The following is an 18740-nucleotide window of genomic DNA, read 5'->3' as shown; positions in this document are numbered from 1 at the left end:
GTAGTAAGTCCAAAATGCTTTTCACCTATTCTAGCAATGTATATCAGTTTTGTGACATAGTTAGGAAGAATTGGCCTATTTTGTTGGCTGACAATAGCATTAGAAAGGTTGTCGGACAAAACCCCAATTTTATTTTTAGAACCAATATGAGCTTAAAAAGAATGTTGTGTTATGGTCCTAAAAATTTGGAAGCAGAACCCTTACTGAGGGCAGGAACACTTCCCTGTTCAAGACCAAACATTTGTTCACCTTATTACTGAAAATAAATTTATTCCTAGATTATCAGCTACATGTAATATTTTTTCTTAGTGTATTTGACAACCTGCACACAATGTCATTGCTTTTATGTAGGAAAAACAACACATCAGCTTAAAGATAGGGTTTTAGAACATCTTAGCAATATAAGGAATAATGTACATACAAATGCTTTGGCTGCACATGCAGAAACTACAGGATACGGTGTTTTTTATTCTAGAGTTCTCCAGAAAGCTAGAACTGGCAGGAGAAGGGGTGATGTGAATGATTATTTAGAGAATCTAGAAGTAAAATGGATAATAGCACTACAAGCCCATAGAGATCCGAGCCTGAATGCTAGTGTTACATTGAAGCCAGCATTAATTAAGAGACTGATTTGTTGATTCTAGTAACATGTGATTTTAATTTGTATATATTGCCTGTTTCTTAAGCTGTTAGTTTTATTTGGATCTGAAGAAGCGGTAGCCCTGTGAAAGCGCTCATCCTTCTACAATAAAGGCATTAAAAGTCAAGTTTTGGAAGGTAATGCTTTATTTGTCTCTGCTCAGCTTGGTTGGTGTGCTCACATTTTGACTTGTTATTTGGAATCACCTCTAATTGGTCAAAAAGGCTGCAGAGTAAAGTGACATTGTGTGCTGTCCCCACCTTCTCAAGCAGCCTACTACATTCCTTGTACACTGATACCACTGCTTTTTCACCTTGAAGACATAATCAAAGATCATGTCTGAAGTAGATAACGTATCCCCCAGTCTGGCTTCCCTCTCACTCAGTACCAGGGGCGGCCCGTGCTATTGGACTGCCAGACTGCAGCCCCCTCAACTGTAAAATAAAGAAAAAAAGAAAGAAATAAAAAGAAAAAAAATTTAAAAAATTGCGGACTTTCCGGACTGCTGCTGAGACAGTCTGGAGCATGCGCAGATTGTCTCAGCAGCAGTCCTGACTGGGAAACATGAAGAATGGAGCTCCCAGAAGTCTATGCAGTTTTAAACTGCATAGAATGTCCTGGAACTCGCTGGGAAAATGCGTCGGGGTCGGACTGCAACGTCGGCAGTCTGAAATTTGCTGCAGTCTCATCGGGGAAAGATCTCGCGACGGGCAGGGTCTGGTGTGGATTGGCGTTTGCTGCAGTCTCGACAGAGGAAGATCTCGCGACGGACAGGATCTGGTGTGGATTTTCGTAGCTTACTCAGACAGGGATTTGGATTTATGGTGGTTTGCTACAAGATCTACTACAGGTAAGTGTGTGTGGACAGGGATTTGGATGTATGGTGGTTTGCTACAAGGTATGCGTGTGTGTGTGTGTGTGTCTGTCTGTGTCTGTGTCTGTCTGTGTCTGTGTGTGTGTGTGTGTGTGTGTGTGTGTGTGTGTGTGTGTGTGTGTGTGTGTGTGTATGTGACAATGCCCCAGGTGCAATATACTACTGGTTAGACTTAGACACATGGTGGTGTGGTAGGGAATACCTTCGGCTTCAACCTTGTACTTTGTATGCAGGTGTTAAAGACCTGAATTCCCTACCCACCACCATTTGTAAATAAATTGCAGATTTTTGCCTCATATTTGATCTGATCTGTTCCTCATAATATCTGTGGTTTGTAAATGTTGCAATGCTTGATATTTGATGGTGCAGTGGTAGCATTGTTGCTCACAGCTGCAGGTTCTCAGGTTTGATTCTTGGCTGGGGTGCCGTCTTTGTGGGGTCTGTATCTTCTCCCTGTGTTTGTGTGGGTTTGCTTTTGTGTCCTCCCATGTTACAAAGACATGTCTGCATTATTTCTTCCTGGGCCTCTGCTGAAAATTGTTTTTTTGTTCCAAGTCAGACTGTCCTGATTAACAAATGTTAAATAAAATTGACAGGCATTTGAATTTCAGACTTCAGGTTTCTGAATGTTTAATTCCTTACATATTTGATGGTGCAGTGGCAGTATTGTTGCATCACAGCTATAGGTTTTCTGGTTTGATTCTTGGCTGGGGTGCCTTCTGTGTGGAGTCTGCATCTTATCCCTGTGTTTGTGTGGATTTGCTCTGGTGTCCTGCCATGTTACAAAGACATGTGTCTACAGTATTTCTCCCTGGGCCCCTGCTGAAAAATGTTTTTGTTCCGTCAGAAGTAAAATTGACAGGCATTTGAATTTCAGACTTCATATTCTTCAGAAAATACATAGTAAAACAACTTTTTATTCTAGCAATAAATATATAGTACACAACCTTTTATTATAGCAATTTTCTAAGTTTATAAGATGACTATTTGAAATTTGTCCTTATTTTTGGGACTGTATTACCCTGTTATTGGCTTTGTCCCAGTTTTTTGTGCTAAGGTTGACAGCTATGGCAAGAACTGAATTCACTGAATATGTTTGATGGATGTATTCCCTCATTACTGGGTTTGTCCAGGTGATGTTCTTCGTCTTCCCTTGCTGCAGTCCTGACAATTGGGGTATAGTCCGCGTCCCAGTCGGCCCGAATACCAGAGTATAAGGCTGACGTCGGTCATGGCGCCTTAGACTGACGTCAGTACGTCAGGGTACTAATGCGCATGACCGACGCCATTTCCTCAGTCTTTTTTGCCGCATGGTCCGATGCAGAAGCAATTTTGCGAGTGCAGGTTGGCGTTCTGAGATTTTCCGAAACCGGAGTTTCAGACTGAATACAGAGTTGGCTAAGTAACCCCGTTGGGGAACATTTTGGTTTTTCTTGCCTCAGTGTTTAACGGATGTCAGAAAAAGTGAATAACTGTATTTCTTGTGGGAAGCAGATACCGCATAGGGATTATCATACTTTGTGTATACCTTGTTTAGGGCCTGAGCACGTGGTTGTTGGTTGCCGCTCTTGTGCTAGATTTAACAAGCGCACTATTAAGAGGAGGCTTGATTGTGCTAGGTTAGTGTTTGGGAAGCGTTGCAATTATACTATGCCGTCGGATACTCCGGCGCCTGCTTCATCTAAGAAGCGCAAGGACAAAACAGTGAAGTCTAGGGTGAGGAACCGGCAGTCCCGGACGTCGGTCCTTTAGAAGGCTCAGGAGCCAGAGGTTTTGCCAGGAGTCTCTATGGAGTCTCAGGCAGATACTTTACTGTTACAGGATGTGCCCTCTCAGGAGGTAGGCCAGGCTGAGGGGGCTTCTCAGGCAACTGTTCTTCCCTCTCTTCCCAAGGTAGTTAGGGCCTCTCCTTCTGTTGCCAAAGCTTCTTTTAGAGGAAGGCCAAGTTCAGCTTCTGTAGGGGCTTCTCCTAGCATTTCGGCTCTGTGCCTAAGAAACATATGCTTAAAATGGCAGAAGATTTGATTACTCTGATTAGAGGTTCTATGCCCCCACCTGATAAGAGGCCTAGGGTGGAACAGGAGTTTGATAGTTTTGAACAGTGTTCACAGGCTTCAGAGTCTTCTGTGGAAGACTTGCAAGAGTTTCCTACTTATTCTGATTCTGATGTGGATGATTCCACTCCTTCAGCTTCTCCTCCTGAGGATTTTTCATTTTCAGAGACTCTTCACTCCATGAGGGAGCACTTTAAATGGGAAGGCCAAGATTACTCTGACTCCAGAAAAAGGCTTAGGGAATTCTTGTTTTGCCCCAGCATAGGCCCTTAGCTATTCCTCCGGTGTTGAATGTGGTGGAGGATGTTTTGCAGAGGCTTCTCTGAACCCTGATTCCTTGCCTCCTGCTCCTGTTAAGCCTGATAGGTATTATAGGGTGCCCGAAGCTCATAAGTATTTGTTTAAGAGTCCCAGGGCGGACCCAGAAACTGTTTCTCAGGGGCCTAAAGGTGTTAAAGCTTCTGTGGTTAAAAATCCTGTACCCTCTGATAAAGAGGCAAGGGCTTTGGATAGGTGGGGTAAGAAAGTATATACTTCTTCCACTCTAGCCATGAGGGCGTTGAATTGTCAATTTCATATGCTGAAATATCAGAATTATCTCCTTTCACAATTGAAATCTAAGGTGGATGCTTTGGCGGAAGGTATTGAGTGTAAAGAATTGCTGGATTTGGTTCATGTGTCTGAACAAGTGGGTAAGCATTCTTTGCAGTGTGGTTTTGATGCGGTTCAGGCCTCCTCGAGGGTGGCTGCTACTAGTTCTGTTCTTCAGACATGCATGGTTGAAGGATCAGAATTTAGCTGAGCATGTTAAGACCAGGATTTTGGATGCTCCTTTACAGTCTGATGTGTTGTTTGGACCGCCTGTGGAAGCAGTTTTAAAGAAAATGGAGGACAAAGCTAAGTCTATGCAGACTGTTAAAGATTTTTGCAGGTGCAGCCTCCAAGTTTAGTAGAAATTGGCCTGCTAAGGGGTGGGCGTATCCTGCTTATGGTTCCCAGTCTAGGGGTAGGTCTAGACGTGGTAGGGGCAGGGCTCAAGGTTCGTTTAGGCCTAGATCAGACAGTTCACCTGCTCAGACTTCTGGTGAGGGCAGGGGTCAGTCCTTTCGTAAGCAGAACCAATGACCTGCCTTTTCAGCTGCCAGTGGACTCTCGTCTGGCAGCTCCTTTGGGAGGAAGATTGTCTCTTTTCAAAGAAATTTGGGATTTAATCACTCAAGACAGATGGGTGCTGGATATCATTCATCACGGGTACAGATTTTATTTCCACACAATGCCCCCTTTCAAAGGCATGCCAGATGTTCCTCCTCCACAAAGAAAAGAGGCTCACAAGCAAGTTTTTCAGTTACTCCAGATAGGGGCTATTCAGCCAGTCCCTGTGTCAGAAAGGGGTGGCGCATTTTATTCTCGCCTGTTCCTAGTACCAAAGAAGGGGAACACGTGGAGACCAATTTTGGATTTATCTATCCTCAACACTTATCTGGACATTCCCAAGTTCAAGATGTTGACGTTACAGCAACTGTTACCTCTGCTGGGCAAGGATCACTGGATGGTAACTTTGGATCTCAAGGAAGCTTACCTTCATGTGCCCATAAGGCTAAGTTGCAGAAAGTATCTGCGGTTTCGAACTGGAGATTTTCATTATCAGTTCTCTGCATTGCCCTTTGGCTTATCTACTGCCCAGAGTATTCACAAAGGTTCTGGCTCCAGTGATAGCTTACTTCAGGCTTCAAGGCATTCAAATTTATCCTTACTTGGACGACTGCCTGATTCTGGCTCAAGAAAAGGAACACCTTCTACAGCATCTGGAATATGTCATAGCAGTGCTAAGATGCCTAGGGTATTCTGTGAACGAAATAAAGTCCAGTCTAGTACCCTCTCAAGACATGTGCTTTCTGGGTGTGAGACTGAATACAGCAGCCCAGATGGCCTTTTAACCCCGGACAAACAAAAGAGTCTGTCACTTTACTTCCACCAACTATCTCATCAGTCCGTGCTGACTGCAAGGACAGTCCTTCAAGCATTAGGGTTCATGGCATCTTGTATTCTGGTGCTTCCCAATGCCAAACTGCATATGAGGAAGCTGCAATGGTATCTCAAAATGTATGGACACAGCACTGCCAAGATTTGGACACTGTCATTCAAATAATACCTTGCCTTCAAAAGGAATTCTTGTGGTGGGCTCAGGAATGTCACCTAAACAAGGGACTCTCTGTGACCCGGCCAGAGGCGAGTCAGATTTTAACGACAGATGCCTCGGACACTGCTTGGGGAGCTCATCTAAATGGAAAGTGGATACAAGACAAGTGGCCTGCCAGACTACAGCATCTACATATCAACATGAAGGAGATGTTAGCAGTCCAGTTTGCATTGATGGCGTTCAAGGAGTTACTTCTTCCAGGGCAGGTGTTGATTCTGACAGACAACACAACTGTCATGTGGTACATCAACAAGCAAGGGGGAACACATTCTTATCCTCTATGCAGGCAAGCAATGATTTTATGGGAGACTGCGTTAAGCCTGCAACTGACTCTTCAGGCAAGGTTTCTGCCAGGAGCACAGAACTCCCTAGCAGATGTATTAAGCAGACAAATCATGGATCCCCACGAGTGGAAACTGGATCTTCATGTATTTCAGAAATTGACAGTGTCATGGGGAACTCCAGACATAGATCTGTTCGCTTCTCCACTAAACCACCAGCTGCCAAAGTATTGCACAAAGGGGTTTCATCACACAGCTTGGAAAGTGGATGCTCTGTCTTTCAGTTGGAAAAACCTTCATGTCTATGCCTTTCCACCTCTACCTCTTCTTCCAAAGGTATTACTAAAGGTCAGACAGGACAGGCCAAGGATGATTTTGATAGCTCCAGATTGGCCTCGCAACACTGGTACCCACTTCTAAGGAGTCTTGTAAAGAAGCCTCCATGGCCTTTACCTCTGATTCCTCATCTGTTATCTCAGAAGGACGGTCATCTGCTCAATGTCAAGCTTCAATCTCTTCATCTCACAGCCTGGCATATTCTGTGTTGAAGCATGGTAGGTCTCAGCTTCCTCAACAAGTTTTAAATGTGATTATGGAAGCTAGAAGGCCTAGTACTAGGAGAGTGTCATGAGAAAAATGGAAGAGATTTTTATTTTGGAGTACAGCAAAGAATTTGGAGATTTCAGAGCCTAATTTGAGTGTGGCTCTTCAATATCTTACTGAATTATTGGACAAAGGTTTGTCTTTCTCTTCCATAAAGATTCATGCTGCAGCAATTTCAGCTCACTATGATTGTGACCCACCTTTGTTTTCGCATCCTTTGTTCAAGCAGTTTCTTAGAGGGGCAAAGAATATAAGACCCCCACGTAGAGCTCCTACTCCTGCTTGGGATCTCAATTTTGTGTTGGAAAAACTTACTCTACAACCTTTTGAGCCTGCAGCTACTGCTGAATTGAAATATTTGTCATGGAAGACTGCTTTTCTGTTGGCTATTACTTCTGCAAGAAGGGTATCTGAGTTGCAGGCCCTTATGGCAGTAGAGCCCTTTTGATTTTCCATAAGGACAGGGTATCATTACGTACTAATCCTTCCTTTATGCCTAAGGTGGTTTCTAGTGTGGCTTTAAACCAAACTATTCATTTGCCTACGTTTTTGCAGATCCTCAAAATAAAGGGGAAAAGATTTTGCACACTTTAGATGTACACAGGCAATTGCGTTATTATTTGAGCAGGACTAAAGATTTTAGGCAGTCTCAGCAGTTACTTGTTTCTTTTGCTTTAAGTTCACAGGGCAAGCCTGTGTCAAAACAAACTATTTCTAGGTGGATTGGCTTTTGCATTGCATTTTGTTATTCCCATCATGGCAAAGAGGTTCCAGCTGGGATTAGGCCTCATTCCACTAGGGCTACTGCCACTTCAACAGCATTTCTAAGGGGTGGCAACTAAGGATATTCTGGAAGCAGCTACTTGGAGTTCAGTGCATACTTTCTCTAGGCATTATCACCTGCCTATATACTCTAAGACTAGAGCTGGTTTTGCCACAGCTGTTTTACAAGGCATGTTGTCAGCTCCTGCTACTTTATAAATTGCCAGCCTCCCTTACCTCTGCTTTGGGATTCTACCCAATTGTCAGGACTGCAGCAAGGGAAGGCGAAGAACATAGTACAGTTTTGTACCTACCATAAATGTAGATGTTCGAGGATTCCCTTGCTGCAGTCCAATTTACCCTCCCTCCTTCCCCTCTGTGTTTCAGGGTGGTTGTGTAGGTGAGTTTACATGCTTATATTTTGTGTATATATATTACTGTATATATTGTACATGTTTTTTGGTGCAGGTTGTTTTGGGACTTGTCTTTTTGGGTCTTCTGACATCTGGGGCAAGAAAAGACTGAGGAAATGGCGTCGGTCATGCGCATTAGTACCCTGACGTACTGACGTCAGTCTAAGGCGCCATGACCGACGTCAGCCTTATACTCTGGTATTCGGGCCGACTGGGACGCGGACTATACCCCAATTGTCAGGACTGCAGCAAGGGAATCCTCGAACATCTACATTTATGGTAGGTACAAAACTGTACTTTTTGTGCTAAGAGGTTGACAGCTATGGTGAGAACTGAATTCATTAAATGATAGCCATTTAAGTTTCAGTCTTCCTGTCTTTCACAAAGCAGCTGATATGGCGTAGTGGTATGTTGCTCTGACTGTTTTGCACAGGGACCTTGGCAGTAAAATGTATGGTGATAACACAGCATTTTTCTTTCACAAAGCAGGTGATTTGGCATAGTGGTATGTTGTTCTGACTCTTTTGCACAGGGACCTTGGCAGTAAAATGTATGGTGGTAACACAGCATTTTATTCTAGCAGCTTTCCAAGATTATACAAGCAATGTTTAATGTGTCCCTGGTTTTTGCCCTTTTGACCCACCCCAATAAATTTGGCTTTTTCTAGATTTCTTGTACTGCGAAGTTGAGATGCAGTTGAGTATTCAGTAGATTTTACAAGGAGCTGAGAGCTGCAGGGGAAGAGAAGTTTTGTGCTGATTATGCTAAGTCAGCTCACATTGCTAATAGCACAACAGGTTGTGTACTTGCTTTTGATGCAGAAGGTTGTTGGTTCTACTCCCATAAGGGGTGAATGCTGCCGTTCTGAAAGTTAAGATACTAACTATGAGCCTGTTATCAGTTTGCCATCCATTTCCTATTGCAATATTACTAGCTTATTTTTAATGTAATTTAGGCAATTTATTCTTCAGGGGCATCAGACACTTTATTTTTCGATGAAACCATGAAATATAAAGGTGATTGCTTGCAGCAACCCCTTCATTACAGATTTATTTAACGTGGAATTATTTAGATGACTTTTTTACTACTTCAGAGATTGTGCATATTTACTGATAATGGTGGACTGTAGAATTGTGCATATTTACTGATAATAGTGGACTGTAGAAGTTTGAGTAGACTTTTATGATGGAAATGTTCTGAATTGGGCAGTTTTGTCATTGGTGCATGCGTTTTGTTTCATTGTTTACTGGAAAAATGTTCAAACGAATAGGAAGGTGTATCAAAGAGCACATGTATGTTTCATATGCAAGGGCCTATGATTTGAAAACAGCCCAGAATTAATCTTTATCTGCCACGGGTAAAATGTATTTTCTTTGAATGTGGGTTTCAGTGTTGTTTCAATGAATGTGAGTTTCAATGGCAGAGAAGTTTTAATGCCAAGTTTGTTTAGCAGATGTCTTAGTGTTTGTGCTGTAAAATGCAAAGTAAAACTTTCAAGTGAAGTTCAAATTATCATAGAAGTAAATCAGTATGCACATTAGTGTTTATGGTAAATGGGGTGAAATAGCCAAGTAATGGATCATTGGAATGGCTGCAGGGGGAGGCTCCATTTGACCATGGATTTGTGAGGGGGAAGTCTGGCAAACTTAAAGACAGCCCCAGCTGAACTATACCTCCCAACTGTCCAGATTTTCAAAGAATGAATAGATTTTTTGCTTCTTATTTTTGGTTTGTTCCTCATAACATTTGTGGTTTTCTGGCAAATCATTTAGGAATTAAGTCACTAAATAATGACACACTGAGTTTCAGACTTCATAACCTTCAGAAAAATGCATGCTAAAGTAAGACCTGTTCTATCAACTGTCTCAGTTTATACAAGAGCAATTTTTAGTACTGTTTAGATGTTCCCCCAATATATTTGGCCTTGTCCAGATTTATTGCATTAACAGGTTGAGAGGTACATGCAAATAAATTGCTTTATAGAATTAGGCATAGCCAAACCTCTCAACTGTCCCTGATTTTGGCTCAAAATGTTGCTCTTCCCCTAATGATCCCTCCGCAAAATAGCAATTTTGGAAGAAAACATGGAGGGTTTATAATTAAGAAATAACTGTAATAATCAGTTAGATTACTTTTATTTCAGAAATGCATGTAGATTCTTTTATTTTATCAGCTGCTCAAGTTAGCAGTATTAATATTAAAAGTATCCCTTCTTTGACAGGTTCCCAGCTGTATTGTGTTGCTATTTTATATTTTTACATCACATCTTTGGTCCATTTTTCATAAAATTGTGTTTTTTGGCAAATTAGTGACAAATCATTAAAGACTGAAGTTAGAAAATAATGACAGACATTTGAGTTTCAGATTTCATACCATTCAGAAAATTCATACTAATGCAAGACCTCTGTTATCTTTCTAAGTTTATAAGAGCAATATTTTAAAAATTGTCCTTATTTTTGGGCCTTTGTCCCATTTCTTTGTATGGCTTTGTCCAGATTTCTTGCTCTGAGGTTGAGAGGTATGACAAATGTGTCAGGGCCATCACAGTCAGCCAGAGACTTTTCAAACTGTGACATACTTGTTGCACCCCACTCCCCCATGTAGTGACTCTGGATGTGTCGAAGCAAGACAAGGAGTAGTTATGCAGTGTAAATGTGCAGAGTATGCCCCCTATCCAAGGTAGACACAAGTACTAAAGTGGCTTTTCATCTGTCCTTGATTTTTACAGAATGGTCTGGTTTCTGTCATATTTTTTGTACTGTTGATTGATGCTTATTACTCAGTGCCTGTTGCTCTGTGTTTAAGTAGCAATACTTTAATGACCATTAGGTAAGCTTGGCTGAGACTGCAAGATGCAAGTAAGAAGCTTTAATAAGCATACTGTTAAAGAATTGCCAACATTGAAAGCCTTTCTGTTGCCATGTAGAGAATACTTAACTAGATAATGTATAAGCCTTGGGTTTTGAAATGCATATGCCAGTATTTGTAATAAAGGACAGGATTACATTATTTTAAGAGTCTCATTACACTTGGAAACTTCCAGTCATCTCTGCAGGCTTTACCCGTAAACAGAATGCCAATTGTGTGGTCCATAACCTGTACAGTAATCCTTTTAAGCAATGTATATTGAGCTTATTTCTTGTTTGCTTTTCATTTTTTTACTTTGATCATGTTTTCCCCATGAAACAAGTAGATGTCAGGCAGTAGGTCTTTTTTTGGATAAGGAACATTTTTACAAGTGGGGGCATCAGAGATTTCTACTTTCAGCACATTACTTGCTACTTTAATAAAGCTGAATATAAATTATAATTAGAACTGCAGTGCAAGAAGTGGTTTGAGTTGAGTGCTGCTTGTTTTTCTTATAATTGATTTTGACTGGCATTCCATTAATGTATTTAAAAAAAGTAATTTATTTTTTCATGCCTCACAACCTTTTTTGTTTTAATCTAGATATTAAGCTGTCATGCAGCCAATGCATTGAAATATTTTTATTCTTCTACACTTCATTTTGGCTTGATTGGACTCTCATAATGACGGTTTGGCACCCAGGGCAGTATATTTAGTTTTTGTGGTTTTGAGCATAGCTCCTCCACTTTCTAGTTGGCTGCACCCCTTCCCATTGACCCCACCCATTCAGCTGTCTCCTGCAGCCTCCCTTTGATTTGAAGTCACCAGCCGCCACTGCTCAGTACTGTGGTTTGGCTGTGTTTCCTTGTCTCACAGAATTTACTTTTTTATGTTTTTTGCTATTTTTTAGTGTTTCAGCAGTACTCTGTGAGTTCTTTCTATTCATATGTGGTGTATTTATTGCATTGCCATACGAATGGTTACTCTGTAGTAATTTTTTGGAGTTGGACGTTTCAGCATGCTGTGTTGAAACAGACAAGAGATCAGTATAGCCACCATATATGCCATTAAAGATATGGAAAATGTCAAAGCAGGTTCCAGAAGTTTGTTTTACTATAAAGACTGATGTTAGAATCACAAACTGTTCATACAGCTGTCATGATATTTTGTGACACACCGATGCTTTTCAGCTGTACCTCAGTGTTCCACAGGTTCCTTCTTTTTATGAAAGTTAGCTGTGATTAAAACAAGTGCTTTGGTGTGCATTTTTATTGTACTTGCTATGTGAGGCACATTGACTGAATCTTGGTCTTTTTGGCATTAATCGTTCTGATTTATACTCTCATGACAGGTCCACAGCATGGCACTCTTCAAAAGTGTCCAAAAAAGAAGAGAGATGATTCTGGTTACAAAAGTCTTGAAAAGGAAGATGAGATGGAGAGGAGAGAAAGTGAGCCTGGCCGAATGATGTTTCAAGCCAGACGATTGTAGGAGAGTCGTGAACAGAATGTGGACTATTGTTCTGCAGTTTGAAGAGTCAGGGAGGGGAATGCGGGGAGGGTTAAAGATATGGGTGTGAGGCCTGAGGGTTGAAGAGAGGCTTTCCAATAGTCTGTTTATTTTTAAATACTTGAATTTTATCTTTGTTACTGAACACTGGAAATGGCATAATGAGTGACAGAAAGAACTGGAAAATTACCAGTATGCCCAGAATGAAAAAAAAAAAGAAAAACTAAAGTACAGAATTCAAATAGTTTTCAGTTGTGTTCTAGCCTGGTCTGAACTGAAAACAAATAGAAACAATTAAAAAAATGAACTGTGTTGAAGTAGGGGATAAATTGCTAGCAACAGAGGTACCCTAGGAAGAAATTGGTAAACAGACGCTGGATTTTACATTGCTCCAACTCTGCAAGCTGTTACAATCTTGTTTCCCAGAAATTTAAATTTCTTTCTTACCTGGTCCGAGACACACTGGAAGCCAAAATACAAGGTGGGCCACAACCTGGGAAGTTGAGTATGTAAAATATTACTGCGGTCACAGTTTGTCCATTGTAACACTCAGCTCACTGGAAATTTCAGGACTGGGTGCAAAAAACGTTGCTCATTATGTTTCTTTTTTTCATTGAGGAGCAAAAGCAGTTCTGTGTGAGATATTTATTTGGTTTGTGGACTTGGATAAACATTCCAATGTCAACTTTTTTTTTTTAACCCTTGTCTGGCATCATTTTAATATCACTATTTTTTTCCGATACAACAAGGTGGTTCTCTAACACTGTACATTTCTAAACATGCAGGTTTTAATAGTGTTTTATTCTATCAAATGGCACAATGTTTTTCAAACTGCACATGGTAAAGTATTTAAAAACATTTGTAATGTTGCACACAATTGGCTATCTAGTTTAAAGTCACTGTTGTAGATGGTTAACTTGTTCACAGATGTGTAGGTTCATTTTTACCTAGTATTTTTGGAAGATGTATTTGCTTACAGAAACTTATTTGTGAACACTCTGGTGTCCCATTATCCACTTCCGATGTTTTAAAAATGAATGTGTGTATGCAAAAATTGTAGGAAAATGTGAACGGCATTGTTTGTAGAACTTATTGGGAAGGATACACACTGTTACCCCTTCCTGTGCTCCTTTTCACAATTCCCCATTCCCGTGCTACACTTGATGTAGTTCTCCCATTAAACCACAATTTTACCTCTTTTACCTCTTTTTGTACTTTTGATGTTTTTTTGGAGTTTGGGGCACAGGTGTCATTCAAGTGTGTTTGGAAATCCTGAGATGGTTGCACTTTAAGAATTAGTCAGATAATAAATAGTTGAACATTGACCTTCACCCCCCACTCACCCCTCCTGCTAGTTAAGAAGAACAGGCTGTCAGATTTGATCTTTCCTACCCTGTCTGCAACCTTCCAGGATCAGAGTACATGTTCATACAAATAAATGCCCTGTCTCTTGGTAGAATGGCCTAAGTGGAACTGCTGAAAATGTTGAAATGTTATGGTCCTAAGTGTCCACTAAAACCACTAGGTGTCCCTTAAGTTATGCCCTCACAAAAACACACCAAATGGTTGGTATCTAAAGTTGTATTTTAGAAATGTGTAAGTTAAATGCCCTCCCATCTGATAACATTTATTGTTGTTTTGTTTATTTGACAGTAGTGTGGTTAATCTGGAAGCATATTGTTTACCACAGGAGAATGATTTTTGGATGTGTTTCTTTAGCTAGCTATAGTGAAAGCCATGTCATGTGTTTTCTTTGATTTTGACATTCACCCTGCCTGTCTCTACAGGGTGATGTTGCAGTGCTTTTTATGTATGAGAGTTACTAAAGTAATTAGAAGGCTGTAAATATTTTCCAACTTATGTCAGTGCTGGAATCTGGAGACCACTATACGTATATGTTATTGAACCGTAGAAAACTGCAGTTTAATTTTGGTTAGAAGCTGATTTCCCTGACGTGATCAATGTATTACAGCTTTTAAGCAAATGTACTGACTGGCAATTTAACTCAGAAGAGTGACACTATGAACTGCTAATGAGTTTGTTATCTTGTAGTTCATGGTTTTAGCCCCTTTGTTTCCTTTTACCTACTGTGCGACTGAGCAAATAAGTTAACCCAACATTGTTCTTGGGTCACTCCTGAGAGAGAGACTTGTGCATAGTGGTTAATAATGAATAAAATAAAAAAATAATAAAAAAGGACCTACTCTGATGAAGAAATGCAAATGATAGATGTGACTTTCCACTTACATCTAATTAGTTGTGTCAGTAACGCACTGTGGGAGAGAGACCTTGTAAGCCTGAACAATTCACATTGTACTTGTGGCAAAAGTGACAACCTAAATAATTTGTTTCAGCAAGTGAAGGCCTGACATTCATTTTATATGCCTTCTTTTACCAAACTTTGCTTTCACATTGTACACTTGCTAAATTAGGTAACTTGAATCTGTAATATGTTTGTCCTGTACCTTGCAGGTGATCTGTTCCGTTAATGCAAAATAACATCTAGCACCTTATGATCATTTTAAAGATAAATTCTGAAATGTAAGTGATTCTAGGTACTATAGAAACAGAGTACATTCAGAACATGGAATGCACTGAATGTGGACTAACAAAAGCTCAACCCCAAAAGGTCGAAACTCTCAATCACAAACCGGTAAGAAAAGTCAAACAAATGCTGTGCAGGTGGGTTAAGCCCCTGCCCCTGCCCCATCCCCACTACTTAATATATGTCAACTGAGACATCACACTAAATGGGGAAATGGCAAAGTAAAAACAGTTCCCTCTGTACCATGATCTCATACAACAAAGTATTGGCTATTTTAGAAGTTTGAGAAAAGCTAGTAGCACAAGGGTTCCCAACTGTGAATTTCGACCTTTTGGGGTTGGTAGCCGACATTCAGTGAGATCAGTCTACTGAATATATCTGGTAGAAACACATATAAAGATTTGTTAAACGTCTGCTCTGTGTTTTGTGCATTTTTCACCATGACCCACAGTCTGCCATCCCTAGTATGTCAGCAGATCATCCTACACTTTGCTTGGAGAGGTGTGTGCCATGTCTGAATGCGTGAGTGTGCGGGTGTGTCTGTGTCTGTGTCCATGCATGCTATGTCTGAGTATCTGTATCCTGCAATACACTGAAGTCCTGTCTAGATTAGTTTCTGTGCCTTGTTCACCCTATGCACAGAATGTCTGATTCCTTTATAAGCCTGAATTGCATAAAATGCATATCTGAATATGAATGAATGAATGAATGAATGTAGTTGTTGTTTGTACAAAGCTAAAGGTTTCCTTGTTATCATATCATAGAAACCACATTGCCTGGTTCATGCTAAGGCCTCCAGAACAGTACAGTAAATTACTGTTGTCTGCTGAAGTCTCCATATTCAGGAAATGAAAGCATTCCACTCTTTTCCTGCTGTTGGCTAATCTTCTGAGTTTAACCATAGAGACAGAACATTTATCTTTACACTGAAAGCTCTTGATGTGCCTTTATACTAGTAGTTGCTTTGGTTTAATTTAGAGTTCTGCTTAAAGAACCTATGGTGGGAGATGTCCCCTTCCCCAACATACTGCAGGTGGTACTGTTCTAGACATATGTGTTGTCTGCTCTGTCATTGTTCTTGAAGGAATATGATTTTAGAACTGGATACCAGTATTTCAGACCCTCCTTGGATACAGCAGTGTATTTGCGTGATGTCAGCAGTGAGTGCCATAGTAGCATTTTCTTCTCCTTTAAAGGAAGTGCCATTGGCTTAGTGACCTATCAGCATCCAGTTTGTAGCACTGTCCTACAGCTGTTGGGCTGTTGCTTTGTGAGTCACACTACCTAGTGTGGCCCTGAGTACATGTGAACCCCCCCCCCCCCCGGGAGAAGTGAGAAGGCCCAATCCCTTCATTCCTCTCCCTTACCTTCAGGGCTGCTCTAGTGTTAAGAGTCACTAATTGAAAGACCAGGTTGCCTGAGTTGCAGTAAGAGCTCGATCCCTCTATGCTACAGAGCCAGGCAGTTCTTTACTTTGTTAGTACCGTCATTCAGTTGTAGTAGGTGGAGCTGACCCATTGTCACTGTGTCATGGCATTTGACTGGGCCATCAGTGACCCACAGCCCAGGTACTACAAGGACAGCCAGCAGGTGGGAGGAAGGATGGTAGGATTGAATAGATGACCCCAGCTCTCCTTCATTGTGTTACGATAGGCTGGGCATCCTCCAGTGGAGACTAGAGATAGTCATGGCTCTGTGCATGCTGCTTGTTGTAGCTGCAGAGTGAATCGGAAGAGATTCCTCATGAACATACAAATTGGACCATGTTTTGACGTGCGTGATGCATCGTGACACATTGTTCCTTAGTTAAGTGTGCCACTCTCCTGCTTCGCATTCCATTTCCATGCATAAAAGAAAGTCTGTAGCTTCTTTAGCAGTGCCCCCCCCCCATTCCTTGACCCTGAGTCGGCTGAGGAAGAGATTAAAGGTCAATAATGAAGAGGCGTTAAAAAAAAAGTTATCTGCTAGAATTGTATGGGGTTTTAATTAATTTTTCAATACAATTGTGCTGCCCCTTCCCCAATTATTTCATGTAACTATAAGAGCTGATGATAATGGCCACCGTTGCAGTGGTAAGATGAATGCATCAAGCGTGTTTCTGTTGTATATCAGTGCAGTCTAGAAGGTTCCACCATTGTCATGGTAGCAGAATCAAATCAAAATTGATTACCAAGCCTAGGGTTTTTATAAAGGTAGCTAAATGAATACATTATTTAAGGGCATCAAGTGAAAAGCACTAACAAATATACAGTATCATACTGACTGGACGTGTAATCGGTAAGATGCAAAACCATGAAAACTGAGGCATAAATTTCACTTTAAAACTGCATGCTAAAAAGGGTCAGATGGGTAGTAAGACTTGTGGAACTGATAGGTTTTAATGGGGTCACTTTTGTTGCTGTGATGGCTCTAACCATAACAGATACGGTACTGATTTTATGAGATTGGGGGCATGATGATAGGCTAAGAATTCCTTCTCAAATACTCCAGGTGAAAACTTGCAATCAAAGTAGCACTTTATCTGCATAGCTGAGTATAGAAACTGATAAGGTGCCAGCCATCTCCTTAATGGAGAGGAACATATCGAGTCATGTACCGCGAGGTAAGTCAGAACAAGGATTTTACCTTTACAACCGAAAATAACAGCAGCCAGTATAGGCAGCATGCCAAGGGGGTTAAACAGGAGTAGCAATTTACTCCTGCTAAAAGACGTGCTGCAGCATTCTGCACTAGCTGAAGTTAGTCCATAACTCCACTATTCTTCCCCGGGTAAAAGGCATTGCTGCAATTCAGAGGCCAAAGCAAGACTGACTGGAAACGAGTCCACTGGTGGAATCATAGCCTTAGTCTGGACACGTTTTTAATATGGAAAAAAGGAAAAAGTGTCAGACAGCAATCAAGGATCATGAAAGACCATCAGGCTAAGACACCAAGGCTAGACTAGATCTACTGTCAGTAATCTTGGGGAAAGGCTGGAAGCAGTGGAGGGAGGGCTTGTTAGTCACATAAGTGGTCATCACCTCTTTCTTCTGTAGCATCCAGGCCATAATGTCATGTAGCCAGAGCAAATGTATGTTCCTTGAAAAAAGAGGGGTATAACTAGATGGAATGCGTGGCAGTATTTCATCTGTTGAGTTGCAGTCATGTTAAAACTTTATTTATTTGACAATTTTTTTGTTAAAACGTTTTCTAATAAAAGATTAACTAGTATAAGAATACATCTGATTAGTCATACTAAATCCAGACCTCAGATTTATATGCTCAGTTGTTGATTATACTGGCTATAAAGTTATATTGATACATTGTAACAGGTTAATCCCAACAGCTTCCACTTGACTGCTGTATGGAAACAAAGAACAGACGGTAATAACTTATCGGTTTATTCATTTCTGCACCCCATGTTTCTGTGCCTGTGGATGTGTAGAACAGTAATGCACTGTTAATTAGCACTGTAGGAATGGAAGTTTTATCTCTCCCACAAGAATTCATTACTGTGGTACTAGAAGGGATGTTGTTATTCTGGTATGTAATATTATGGAAGGGTTCCCTAATGAAAGTCTTGACTCTTATGATCGGAATCCCTTGATTTCAAACCTCAGTCAAGCACCCCACACCTGCTGCTACTTGTATACACCAACTCTGAGATCCCATCATCTTAGAGAATAAATACTACAGTCTGGAGCTTTTGCAGCAAAACACCAGTGTCTGTCACTAGTGTTTCAATCATAAGTGTGACAGCCGTGTGTGAGCCTGTGTTCTATACCTGGTTTGGTTGTAGACATCATTTGTTGTTGTTTGTCTTTCGGCTTTTCCCGGTTAGGGGTCGCCACAGCGGAACTCTGGTCCACTAATGATTGGCAGTAGATTTTCACGAACGCTGAGGTGCCAGCTCGACGTTCAACCTTCAGTGAAGGCATGCCCATTTACACATCTTTCGAACGCCCACCAAACCGCGGGGAGGGCATGCAGACTCCACACAGAAGGCACTCCTCGCACTCCAGCCGAGAATCGA

The 18740-nt window shown here is 41.1% G+C and overlaps 1 protein-coding gene across 1 annotated transcript in view; it reads left to right on the top strand.

Annotated features, from left to right (window-relative positions):
* The window catches only part of LOC122815439 (serine/threonine-protein kinase NLK2-like), a 448006-nt gene extending 434621 nt beyond the window's left edge, over positions 1 to 13385 (top strand). Inside the window, exon 11 of the mRNA XM_044087930.1 lies at positions 12026 to 13385. Coding sequence (XP_043943865.1) covers positions 12026 to 12074 — 49 coding nt within the window. The 3' untranslated portion in view covers positions 12075 to 13385. The remainder of the gene's footprint in view (positions 1 to 12025) is intronic.
* Positions 13386 to 18740: the final 5355 nt, after the last annotated feature.

Source organism: Protopterus annectens, chromosome 11.part0 (assembly GCF_019279795.1).
Source record: "Protopterus annectens isolate FY-2018-M chromosome 11.part0, PAN1.0, whole genome shotgun sequence".
Classification (NCBI taxonomy): Eukaryota; Metazoa; Chordata; order Ceratodontiformes; family Protopteridae; genus Protopterus; species Protopterus annectens.
This window is presented reverse-complemented; position numbering and strand designations above follow the sequence as displayed.